At 44.5% G+C, this 13,207-nt stretch overlaps 1 protein-coding gene across 6 annotated transcripts in view; it reads right to left on the minus strand.

Annotated features, from left to right (window-relative positions):
• Positions 1–2,316: 2,316 nt before the first annotated feature.
• The window catches only part of Ppn (proteoglycan-like sulfated glycoprotein papilin), a 140,048-nt gene continuing 129,157 nt past the window's right edge, over positions 2,317–13,207 (minus strand). For 2 of the 6 annotated variants that reach the window (XM_078189446.1, XM_078189350.1), the window contains exons 21-39: positions 13,008–13,132; positions 12,741–12,941; positions 12,250–12,648; positions 11,727–12,083; positions 11,435–11,611; positions 11,013–11,192; positions 9,705–9,884; positions 7,830–8,045; positions 7,584–7,754; positions 7,001–7,417; positions 6,529–6,741; positions 6,032–6,202; positions 5,429–5,671; positions 4,782–5,104; positions 4,505–4,655; positions 3,706–4,212; positions 3,094–3,249; positions 2,899–3,012; positions 2,317–2,717 (exon numbers count right to left, since the gene is read on the minus strand). In XM_078189446.1, coding sequence (XP_078045572.1) covers positions 2,515–2,717; positions 2,899–3,012; positions 3,094–3,249; positions 3,706–4,212; positions 4,505–4,655; positions 4,782–5,104; positions 5,429–5,671; positions 6,032–6,202; positions 6,529–6,741; positions 7,001–7,417; positions 7,584–7,754; positions 7,830–8,045; positions 9,705–9,884; positions 11,013–11,192; positions 11,435–11,611; positions 11,727–12,083; positions 12,250–12,648; positions 12,741–12,941; positions 13,008–13,132 — 4,504 coding nt within the window. In that variant the 3' untranslated portion in view covers positions 2,317–2,514. Of the gene's footprint in view, positions 2,718–2,898; positions 3,013–3,093; positions 3,250–3,705; positions 4,213–4,504; positions 4,656–4,781; positions 5,105–5,428; positions 5,672–6,031; positions 6,203–6,528; positions 6,742–7,000; positions 7,418–7,583; positions 7,755–7,829; positions 8,046–8,754; positions 8,926–9,704; positions 9,885–11,012; positions 11,193–11,434; positions 11,612–11,726; positions 12,084–12,249; positions 12,649–12,740; positions 12,942–13,007; positions 13,133–13,207 lie in introns of all 6 variants that reach the window. The other 4 variants (XM_078189538.1, XM_078189725.1, XM_078189634.1 and 1 more) reach the window with 4 other exon arrangements.

The raw sequence follows: 13,207 nt of genomic DNA on the forward strand, positions 1-13,207 counted from the left end.
ATAATGATATTTATAAATTTTTCTTTATAATTATAATTATATATATAATAATTATATGTCTGTTTTATGCTTTACAATATCAACTTATATTCTATGCATTTATTTTATACTATAAGATGCAAATTTATACTTCTTCCAATCCTTTTTAATTAATCCGCAGACTTATTTAAAAAATTCTAGCACAATCAAAGATAAATAACTGTCCGCGTGATCTCAGAATTTTAGATCGCGAAAGCGTCAAGTGTAAAAAGATAATGATCAATAGGGTGTTAATTAAATTCGAAGGAACTCGTCCGCGTATCCGCCCGTTGAACAGATATTCAGCGCTCTTTCCCCGACCACTTTCGAAAAGGGCGTCTAATAAGGCACTGTCATTTACTGTGACTGAAACGATAAGATGAAAGAGGTCTGCACCTCCCTACACGGTTCCGTGAATATTTTCTTTTTTAATCCATTCGATTCGAATCGAGTGAGACTTACGCTTACGATTTATAAATGCTTTTGGTACCTTTCCCTTCGGAATCCTTGATATGCTACGGTGCTACTGATATTTTCTTTCGGCGTTCGGGATTGAGAGCTCCCATCAATCGTTCAAACCTCCTTCCACTTATCTAACGATCGCGACGAATATATATTTCATGGAAAATATTAGCAGAATGAATTTAGAAATATAAATCAATTTTATTCTTCGGCTCGTGGTGAGCTGATTTTTAGCGAAATAAATTCTTAGAAAATTTAAGTGAATTTTATACAGCTGTCATTCGCAATAAATTGATTTATCCTGTCAATATAATAGACAGCGAAATAATGAATTTTCTTTAAACGAGTGAAAGAATAAATTCCGAGTTCGACTATATCTCCAAGCTATTTTTGAATGCTTCAATTTCTACGACAAGTAGACATCTTATAGCGATAAGGGTTAATTAGAGCTCTCAGGGCCGATCGCTTAAGGGTTCACGATAGACGATACAGCGTATATAGTAACAGTATAGTAGTTAACATTACGATTAAAATGTTCAGGAACAAATATATAAATGCAACACGTTAATATGACCATATGACGCTACAAAACTGATCGTACAGGTGTCAGCGAGCAAATCGTGCGCGAAGATGCAACGTAAACGGGTGCGTGACAAGAGCCCGGAATTATTTGTTCGCTGTCCTATTACGTTTTCGTTCGGCTTCGCCGATAATTATCGATCAGGCGAACACGTAGGACCGCGGGATCGTTCGTTGCACCTTAGCGGATCAGCGTCGGGGGTCGATTCATGATCGCGAAACTATTTGGCGGCAGCGCCTGCTACGGCAATAGGTTCGAATATATATATATCGAATAAGGAATAAAGTGATAACAGTATCATAGAGTATATAAATGGCATATTGCGTAACAAACTATTTATATTGTACAACGTAACGTGCGTATATGCTTCATACAAATAGGTACAAGTTTTCTCCACCTCATCTCCCGTTCGTCTCTTTCGCGTATGCGTCTTCGAATGAATATAATTATAAAAAAAAGAGGAATATTATTATTAATAATAATAGCGTGTTCAAAAGAGATATTGAAACGGAGGAGGATAAGAAAGGACAGAGATAGACGCGGATTCTTAACTTATCGTTAGTGTGCTAAGAGTGCGAGAGAACACGAGCTCCGCGGGATTCTACAGCGACGTTTTTCTTGTTCCCATGACGCGCGCGCGTTGTCTTACGGAGTCGCTGACTTCCGCCGCGATGCAAAAATTTGTCGCGGTTTGCCGATCACCGGCGCGTCGCTGTTGCATTCCCGGAGATTGAACGACGTTTATTGCACTTCTGATTAACTTCGGACGATTTACACCAACCTCGCACCTTTCTCCATCGTCTTCCCTTACCAATAAATCATCGACGATATCTCTCGTCTCGATCATGCAAGCTCGGCACAGTCCCCCTCGAGGCGAAGAAAACGTGTGGAAAATCCGGGAATGCAATTCCAGCGCCGGGGATCGCGTTGGTCAACGTCGATGAAAGGAAAAGAGAAGAGGGGAGAGCGTGGAGGGCCGTTTCCGGTTCTCCCACCCCTCGGATAGTCATTTATCCCGCCTAATATGGCTTCGACCGACTAGGATTCAGCGTCAGATCGTATATACATGGATGACAAAGCCTCGATAGAGACAACGACGAAGATCGGGGGGGAACCTCGCTGTTGCTTAACATATCTTAAGATACCTATGTATAGACGTTCTAAGGCTTTGGCAGTGAATTAACGTCGATTTGCGGGGCGTGCTCGAGAGACGCGGCTCTCTCTCTCTCTCTCTCTCTCTCTCTCTCTCTCTCTCTCTCTCTCTCTCTCTCTCTCTCTCTTGATCTCGAATAGGCCGGCCAACCCCCCTTGAAGCCCCCCTCCCCTTTGCAAACACGTTCGCGCGGTTTCGTGTCCCCTCGATTTTAAGTCGATGTACCCGCCGAATCTTGGTCGGTGATCGTCGTCGGTGGACCAGGGACACCGCTCTATTAACACTAGCTTCCACGACGGTCCTAGACCAGCGGCTTCAGGATGTGACGTCGCCTCCTCAACGAGTTGGTCAGGTGGGCCCCTCTCGGCGGCAATTGGCCGGCCTCCGTGCACGAACGACAGCAGAACTTCGCGTAGTACTTGTGCGTGCAGTACTTCGACTTCACGATCAGACCGCAGTTCGCGAAGAACGCGTTGTCCTGGCAGTTCGGGTGGATGAAGATTCCTGCAATAACAAGACAGTATTAGCGATTTCTAATGGCGATACTGCCGATCCCTTTCTTTGGCTTACTTATAGAATATTGCAATTAATTTTACGAAGATACGGCGAGATAATACTTTGTAATAATAATTTTTTAATATCGACTCATATTTGTTTCTAGACAGCTGAGAAACGAATAATTTACCAGCAACTTGTATGTCCACGCTCTCGGAAGCCGTGGAGTAGTCGTTGGTAGCTTCGCAACGGTATCTTCCAGAGTCCTCCTTGTTCGCATTGTTGATCACCAGTTTGTTCATTTCTAAAAACAGAATTCGACGTGCGATTAAATCAACGTTAAAAAGATAGCCTTGGACAAGTCTTTATTATTTTGGATGCCAACCATCGATCTGTATTCGTTCGTCGGGATGAATCAGCTGGTCATCCTTGTACCAGGATATTCGCGCGATTGGATAGCCATCGGCGTTGCAAACGATGTTGACGTCGCTTCCTTCGGGGAACTGGTTCTGTCCTATCGATATGCTGACGTTGACAGGAACTGTGGAACGTAATTTCGTGCGTTAATAATTATTTACAAATATTACGGAAGAATAAAAATTGCAGAGAAGCAGATTCGGAGACGCCTCACCTGTCTACTGGCTTCTGCAAGAAATTGTTAATTTGTTAGTTAAAACTCGTGCTGGTAAGCAAAGAAGCAGTGCGATGTACAGTGAAGCGTGCGGAATGAAAAATGCAAGACAAATTGAGTCCAATTGCACATAGATCTTTCTTATTATTTCCAAAATCTGACCGCGAGAAATTAAATTATAACCATAATACAGTACTGTATAATTTAATTCAATATTATAAATATAATATATCCATAATGTGTTCTACTTGTTCTATTTTAAAATCGTTGAAGTTCTAGAGACCCTCGCATGGAAAATAAATAATATATATTACGATAAACTGTGCAATTGACTCGAACAGAAGACCAAATGTTCATTCCCCTCACCTCGGTACCTAGAGCCACCAGGTTGCGGCGTGGTTAGCGGTTCTACGGGACTGACAGTGGGAATATGGGGTTGTCTGGTTGTATAGATAGGCGCGTAAGTCTGCTGATCCAAGGATTGGTTTCTATTGGGTCTGTAAGGGTACTCTGGTTTTCTAGGGGGTTGGACAAGGAACTGGGTGTACTTCTCGTACTCGGGTTTGACATTGTACACCGGGCCAAGGGCTTTCAAAGTCATCGACCAGGACGCAGCCCGGCCAATGGCGTTGAAGGCCTGGCAGGTGTAAATACCGAGGGTGGGCAACGTCACCGATCGGATCAGGAGGGTGGAGTCAGAGTCCTGCTCGTAGAGGTCCGATATCAAAGGCACTATCTCGTGACCCCGCCACCAGGTGACAAACGGTCTGGGCCAACCAATCGCGTAGCAATGCAACGCTATCGGCGAGTTCATCGTGACCGTCACCACCGTGTTCGGCTCCCCTAGTATCGTGGCGGCCATTTGCTGCGGATCTGGAGGATGCAAGACATGCCGGATGACGTGCTGACCAATAGCATGCACGGTGCTCGCGATGATAACTTTTTACCAAAGATGAACTTTTACCAACGATATTAGTCCACGTAAAATTAATCTCATACAGGTGCAAACGTTACGTATTATTTGCAGACACTATAACTACTTCTACATCAAATGGTTATAACAACGACTGCAACGTAAAGAACAAACACAACGAGAACAGCCAGTTTTTAACCATTCCATCACCCATCAAGACAGCAGAGCACGGAATTAAGTTGACGTACGTACCTGTGACTACCAATTGGTATTCCACTCTTACCGGCGGCCCCAAGCCGTTGTCAGCTATGCAAGTGTAAGTACCGCCGTCGTATCTGTACAGATTGATGATCTGCAGAGACCCGTCGTGCAATATGCGACGCCTGTTCTCCGCAGTCGCGATCTACAATAGAAATAATCTTGTTAAAATTAATAATAATCCTTATCATCTTTCAGACTCGCAAGCCGGGGCTTATCTTTCTTAGATTCTCTTTTAGACAGTTTAAAAATCGATGGAAAGCAATTTTACCAAGGTGGTGTCCTTCCTCCACGTGATGGCCGGTTTCGGATTTCCTCGCGCGATGCAAGTCAAGGTGACGTAGCCACCTTCCTGCGCGCTGACTTTCGGCTCTTCCGGTTGCTGAATGGATGCAGGCTCCGCACCAACCGGCGGAGTGGTCTGCCAGGATCTCATGGTGGTCGTCGGGACCTCCTCGACCGCGGGCTCCAGACAGGCAGTGCTGCAGCCGATGTTGCAGCATTTCATCTCCCCGTTGCAGTCGGCGTCCGTGGCGCACTCCTGCTCGCACCTGGAGTTGTTCGTCACGTTCGGGCAGATGCCTGGCTTCGTGGCTTTGGAAAACAGACATTTATTTGTCATTAATTTATTGATAAAGAACGACAGTATTTTAAATAATTAAGAAGACACAACTACAAGTTAAGTTTGAAATCTGAGAAAATAATTCCATCACCCAAATATGGCTGACATGGCGGTCAAAATGATAAAATGATTTATGATTAACTTTATGATTTTTTTGCAGAAGCAAACAGTCTACGTATGATAAAATGAGCTGCAGATTTTCAAGTACTTTTGGCAAAAGTACAGCTCAAAATTGAGATTTAAAAATAGACTTGGAAAATTAAACGAGGTGCACGATCCAGGGATGCTGGACTCACTGGGCCTGCAGACGCCTTTGTACTCGGTGCCGTCGCTGGTGGCGACCAGCGTTATCGCGCACTTGGTGCCGTCGGGGCAAGCCTGCGTCCTGCAAGGATCCACGCACACGCATCGCTCGCAATCCTCGGAGTCCACGAAGGCTTCCTTGCCGTATGGGCACTGGATGGTGCTGCATTCCTCGCGCGCCTCCGCGCAAGGGTCGTTCGCGTCCTTTGTGGCGTTCACGCCCGCATTGTCAGTAGCTACGAACAAATCATTTTGCAATCACTACGCTCGAAACAATATTCCACTGTCCAGAATCAAATAAATGAATTAAACAAAATATTGAAAGAGGAGTAGCGAAAAATAAATTGCAGTGTAAGCTATATTACATTTTGCGGTACAGGAATATTTAAAATATTTCAAGCGGGATGTGATAAAAATTTTAAAAATATATATATAAATTATAAGTGGATTAAAAAATGTGACACAATTAAAAAAAAGAATATAAAATTCGCAGCGCTCGTGTGGAACAATATACACCGTATTCGAAGCTGGTAGCTGTGAGAATTTGGAGAGAAAAAATTTCTGAAATGTCGTCGATCGTCGTTTCCTCGACTTACTCGGGAGACAAGAGTGTATGCAAGATTCGAAGGTCTTGAATCGATTTCGATTGCCGCCGCATCCGGTATAAATGAACGCGCGGCAGGTTTGATACTCCTCGTCGAAGTAGAACCGTTTGGTCGACGAACCGCTAGCACAGGAGCCGCTGTCGACCGGCTCTTTACAGATCGCTAAATCATCGCCGTTCAAACGTTCCATTAGATTCATGGATCAGCTGGACATCTCCATTAAATATTTAATATTCGTCGATCGTCGATCCACGAATTTTCGTAACAATTATTGAATTAAGTAATTATTGTACGAAGCGGTAGACTCGATCTACGCTAATATTAATTATTATATTAATACTATAATAGTTAATACTATCACCAATTAAACTGGTATAAAAATAACTGCTACGAACTAGAATAGTTAACAGAGCATTTACTCGTTGTTTTTGTCACGCGTTCGATTCAACGTAAAGGGGATGATTAATAAAACGAATTGAAATGCTTACACAGGTTCGAAACGCTAGTGGCGTCCTCGGTCGGCACTGGTTCCTCGCGACGAAGGCAGACCGACTCGCACTCGGCAATCGAGCTGAACCTGTTCGCGTTGCCTTCGCAGCCGCCGTATCTGAATTCGCGGCAAACGCGGCTGGCCGAATCGTAGAAGTATTTCTGGAAGTCGCCTCTGCAATCGCCGTGGTCCATCGGCAAGTTGCACATGTCTGCGACAAACGATTATCAAACTGTTTTTGAAACTGTCGGTGCGAGTCACAAGAATCAATTCTCGTAAAAGTTAAAATGGCGTCGAGTGCAAAGGGTTAAGAAGAGATAATTTCGAGACACCGAAGGAATAATTTCACTACGTTTAAAGAAATCCCGGTAAAAATTACAGCAGTCTTTTTAGAATCGTTAAAATATTATTCCGATAGGAATTTAACAAGATTTTGGAATTCCAACGATAATAATAGGAAGATCCGCCACCTTGTCCATGGAACCTTCCGCAGAGTCGTTCGCACTGTTCCTCGGTCTGGAATCGGTTCGCGTTACCGCCGCATCCGCCGTAAATGAAGGCTTGACACCTTTGGAACTCGGAGTCGTAGTAATAAGCGGTGCTGTCGAGATTGCAGGTGCCGGGGTCGGCGGGCGCGTAGCAGAAAGGACTCTTCGATACGGCGACGACAGGTGGTGGCGACGTGACGGTGAGGTTGCGATCCGGTTGTACCGGGTCGGGCCTCTTCTTGCACTTGCTCTCGCAGGAGCTCTTGTCCTGGAAGCGATTCTTGTTGCCCTGGCAGCCGCTGTACTCGAACTCGTAGCACGAGTCCTGGCGATGGTCGTAGTAGTATTGTTTGTCGACGCCGTTGCAGGGACCGACCACCCTGGGTAAGCCGCAGGGATCTGTATAAGTGAAGAAAATGCATGGTCTATTAAATATAGATGTTAAATTGAAATAAAATTCCATCCTTCTTTTATCAATATTTAATATTAATAATAATAATATAGTGTAAAGATTTAATCGAATTTTATAAAATATATTTGTACGAAACATGGACAGCTCACGAACCTTGAACGTCACCGCAGCGATACTCGCACTCGTCCCTGCTGTTAAAGTTGTTCCCGTTGCTCTGGCATCCGCCATACCTGAACTGCTTGCAAACACCGTCCCTGCTGTCGTAGAACCATTTGATGTGGTCCTCGGAGCACGGGCCGCGCTCGTCGGGAAGGAAGCAGAAATCTAAAACGAGTCAATTTTTGTAATTAATATTACCGAGAAATCCAACGTAAATCCTTTCTAAATTTGCTGTGGTACCTGGTCTAAATTCGGCGACCTGGCGGGGCGCGGGAGTGGTGAGCGCGGTCTGGCACCTGTTGAGACAGTCCTGTTCGCTCTCGAAATTATTTTCGTTGCCGCCGCAGCCGCCGTAGTAGAATTGTCTGCATTGTTGCTCGTAAGTGTCGTAGTACCATCGGTGAACATAGTTGTGGCATTCTCCGGTAAGCGCCGGCAAAAGACAGGAGTCTTGTTCTATATATTCGAAACGAGATCGGTGTGAGATTGTGCTCGTTGAACTGTGGAAGACGACTGTGAACTGTGTCTTCGCCAGTGTCGAAACGAATTCCGGTGAAACTTTAATTCTGAGAAATCGATTTCACCCCTTGCAGTACCATTGAAAAACCCATTTATTTGCAAAAAGTATAACCGCGAGTAATTGTAACAATTGTATTGCAATTAATGAATTATTAATCGTAGCTGACTTTTTATCCAATAATGGTTACTATAATTATTATTAAAAATTAATACAACAATTCTATATGAATATGAAAGCATAAAATTAAAAAAAATAAATACAGTTACAATCGTAACTAATTAAAAGAATTAAAAAATGAACCGATTTCGTCACTGGCGGCCACTTTCCCTCCCACGCCTCGTGTCCGAACATTGAAAGCGTAGCTGAAAAATCTGTCGCGATACGTGGAAATAGCAAGGCTCGTGATTACGTGAAAGTCAAACAGCTCGAGCGTTCTCGTCTCGTAAAAAAATAGAGAACGTGCGCGAACGTTAAAACGCAGCATCGGGTTAGATATTACGCGTCGACGTGCAGACAGCTCCGAACAATTCGCGAATACTCGAACGTGCTACGGCGTTAAAACGCGTCTATGGAATTATTACAGCTGTTTCGCCGCGCGATCAAAACATGTATACGGAGAGTAGTGTAGTGTGTTCATAGTCTTACCGATCTGTGCCGGGCAATCGGACTCGCATGCGTCCCTAGACTCGAAATTATTTTTATTGCCACCGCAACCGGTATAATAGAATGGCATGCACTGGTTCTCCGACTGATCGAAGAACCAACGGGGCTGCTTCTCACCGCAGTCGCCCTCCGCCCGGGGCAGCAAGCAACTATCTGTTAATCGCATTAATTATTTGTCATGCCGAGTTAGTGATTCTATAGATAGCTTCGACCATTCGCCCTCTTGATTTCGTTGACACGTGTAACATTGCTGGCACACGCGTATATTTATGTTTAATTCGCTGAAAAGATTTTTTGCGACGAGCTTGGAACCGAAGAATCAATTAATTTTCACTAAAAGAACGAGGTAAAAAATTTTTAAACTTGTGCCAATTGAAAATTGTATAATCTTCAAAGATTTTTCAGCTCGGTTCAAAAATAAAGCGGCGAATGATCGACGCTTCTAGAATAATATATTATTTTCTACTCCTGAAAATAAAAGCGTTAACAATTTGCATCCTAGATGTGTTCTGTATTGAAATTAAAAATTTATTTAACACAAAGATCCGCAGTCTAATGGATACAGGTGCGTCAGCGTGAATCGCAGGTGATCAATTAACGTGTGCTGTGCGTGAAACATGGCGTTGTGTGCCATCTAATTGCGACGTCTAATTAAAAAAAACAACGTGGGGTGCTTCGCGCAAGGCGTGCGAAAAAAGAAGAAAGAAGAGATGTAACCACCACCGATAAATATTTTTGGAAAACAGTCTCTCTGTTCGGCGCCACCCTAGCGCGAGAGACTGCCCCTTCGATCTCTACGAGCGACGGATTTGCGCTTTTGTTATTCGCGAAGCAGCGAAGCTTTTACTCATACAATAACTCAATCGCTTTCTCTCTGTTGCTCTATAATTTGGCTTTCGGCCGATTCACTTTGGCCGATTTTTTTTGGATACCTGTTACGGGACAGCGCTGCTCGCAGGCAGCACGCGTGCGGAATCTATTCCCGTTGCCTTTGCAACCCCCGTAAACAAATTGGCTACACGTCTGACGCTCGGCGTCATAAAACCAGCGCAACACCGAGCCCGGACAGGGTCCCGGGTCTTTCTTCAGGACGCACACGACCGACAGTTTGACTGCAAATATGTTTCACCTGTTACCAAATTTTCAACACCGGGGTTAAGGCTAGCTTTCATTCGGCCGCCCGGAAATAAATTGCTGTTCACGCGCGACGGGGTAGTTTACACTGATTGCAACTTCCTCCTTCTTTATTAATTATAATATAAATGGAATAACAGAAATAATTAATTTTCTCAGGGGGGGAGACCATTGATCGTATACAATAAAAAGTGAAACTTTTAGAATTCGTGAAGTATTTTTTAAAAATTCTCTTTTTTGTCGTCATAATTAAGTATACAATAAAGTTGCAAAAGCGCATCAAGAACATTAGAAATATGCAATATATTTCGGGACAATCGAGCTCGAAAAACTTTTTGCCGGAACTGACCAAGCGATTTTTCGAAATGGAGCAATTTGTTGGACGGTTTCATAATGTTGTTAATGAGAGTTCGAGACAATGGTGTGCTTCGGAACGAGAGACTGCTGATTAAAAACGGAAATTGCAGTGAACTCTCACTTTAGATTGGACGAATGAAAAAGTACAGCAGAACTGTATTAAATTGTAATTAATATTGAAACGTATAATATGTCAAGGATTTTTGTATTACGAGAATTAAGAATAGAATCATTTCTATGTATTAATAGAAAAATTAATTAAGAACGAACTTCATGAACTAATGCTTCATTAGGTTCGAGAGATCGATACGTCGAACGTCCTTCCTTCGGAAAGCACCCCTTTGATTCGAAGAGCCTACGTGAACCCCAAATTCTACCCCCGTTATTATAGCAGCTGCTCCCATAAACCAGTAACTCGATTTCCCCTGTTAAACTGTTCCTAATCGAATTATTATTCTTATTAAATTATCACCTCCCGCGTTTCAATTCCAGAACGTAACTAACTTATTTCTATTGCGTTTCTCATCCCCATGTGTTAGGTGATAATTTCTCCTACAATTTATATTAATCCCTGCGTAAATAGCATCGATGACAACCCCCATAGAATCGCGAATAATCGCGCATTCGTATAACGAGACAGTGTTTCTTTGTAAAAATCCAAATCTTGACGAAATTGTTTATGAGACTAATTCGATGGTGAAAAGGTGACGAGAGATGCACCTTATGGAATCAAGGATTCAGGCACGTACCTTTCTTTCCTTTACGTTGCAAACATTGCTGATGGCAGGCGACCTCTGTAGCAAAGTTGTTGTCGTTCCCTTTGCAGCCGCCATAGTTGAATTGCTCGCAGGCTTCGGAGTCCGCGTTGTAGTACCATCTCGTGAAGTTTCCTTGGCAGGGTCCTACTTCCTTCGGTTGCTCGCAAGGATCTTTGACAAACCGATCAATTAACTTTCTGATATCTCATTAAACCTTGGAGATCCGGATGAGAATATTCATTAATTTATTATGAAATTATCAAAGTGACCAATCGAAGTGCTCAGTTTAGAAAACGTGACATGTTTCGGATCAATTATAATATTATTTATCAATTTTGTCAACTAAATTTGTCAGTTAGTTCTTCTATAGAATAGACGCAAAAATGAATTAGCGACTAGACGGAAAGGGTTACCGAGATCATCAGGAACAACGCATAGCTCCTCGCACTCTTCTCTGGTCTTGAACTTGTTCGCATTCCCGAGACAGCCGCCATAAATAAACTGACTGCACCGTTTCCTCTCGGTGTCGTAGTACCACATAGGGAAGTAGCCTTCGCACGGTCCTGGAATCTGCGGTAGGTAGCAGGCGTCTGCAACGTTGAAAAATATTGTAATCGCCGGACAGATTCGTCAGAATAGAAATTCAAAGTTCATCCAACATGGGAACATCCTACGGCAATTGGCCAGTATTTACAGTTAATTTACCTTTCCCTTTGGGCTGAACGCACACCTCCTTGCACTCCTCCTGACTCTTGAATCGATTATCGTTACCGCCGCAGCTGCCGTACCAGAACCGTGAGCAACCGCCGTACTCCGTGTTGAAGTACCACTTGATGATGAACTTCCGGCAGGGGCCTCTGTCCTTGTCCAGAGCGCAGTCCGCTCCGCGGTTGGGCGGCACCGAGAGGCAACCCTCGAAGTTCTCCCCTTGGGCTTCCTCGATCCCGTCCGCGCAGCAGCCGTACTTCGAGGCGTCGCAGGCGCATCCTGCAAAGTTTGCTCCCTTCGCTGGCGTCTTGCCATCGGAGCAACATTTGAACTCCGTGTTCTCGCATCCGCAACCTGCGGAGAAAATCGAACGGCGGTCAAAATTATTCCACCGACCTCGAGACACCTTTACAATGATCCAGGTCTTTCATCTCAAAATTATTCCAGTCTTTATGGTGTCGTTCCAGATGTCCGTTGAATGGACAATCGAAGCTGTGACATGTTTAAAACACTTCGGTACCTTGTCCACGAGGTCCTTTGGCAATAGTGACGCCATCGGGACAGCAGCCGAACTGGTAAGTGTAGCAAGGACAGCCCTCGTAGTTCGGTCCAGTGGCGGGCGTGAATCGGTTCGGGCAACAGCCATTCTCGGTGTATTTGCATCCGCATCCTTCGTTCCTCGGGCCGCGCGCCGCGGTGGAATTATCCGGACAACAGCCGAATTTGGCGTACTGGCATCCGCAACCGTAGAAGTTCGGGCCACGGGCAGGGAGAATATTGTCGGGACAGCACTTGTACGGCGACGACAAGCAACAACCCTCGCCGTTCGGTCCGTGAGCGGGGGTGGTCCTGTCCTCGCAGCAACCGTAAGTGGAGCTCTCGCACGGCGCGTGGCAGCCGTAATTACTCGGTCCCAAAGCTGTGACAATTGAAACGACAAATTATCGATTCCCTGTTATATTTCTATCATCGATTCCCTGTTTTATTTTTATCATCGATTCGCAAACGCACCGGGAGATGTACTGTTGGGGCAGCATCCGAAGTACGAGGCGCTGCAGTTTTCAGAGTTGATGACCCCGCATCCTTCGAAGTTCGTTCCCGTCGCCATAGAAACTCCGTCGGGACAGCAACCGAACACTGTGTTCGCGCAATCTTCCGACACAGTGGTGGGCGCTTCCGTGGTAGGGCCTTCGGTGACTTCCTCCTCGCAACCTGGAATTAGTGATTAATAAGTTTCAAGAAATCAGAAAATACTTGGAAAATCGTTCCAAGACTCACCAGCTCCGTCTGGTCCAGAAGCTGCCTTGATTCCATCGGGACAGCAGCCGAATTCGGTGACGTTGCAGCATCCCATGTTGTCCTTGCCACTGGCTGGCGTCTCCTTATCCGGACAACAACCGAACCTTCAACATTTTAATGGACAAGTTACTCGAAAACATCGGCATTGTTCTATCATGAAAAATCAATACATTATGATC

The sequence above is a fragment of the Augochlora pura genome, chromosome 1, assembly GCF_028453695.1.
Source record: "Augochlora pura isolate Apur16 chromosome 1, APUR_v2.2.1, whole genome shotgun sequence".
NCBI lineage: Eukaryota > Metazoa > Arthropoda > Insecta > Hymenoptera > Halictidae > Augochlora > Augochlora pura.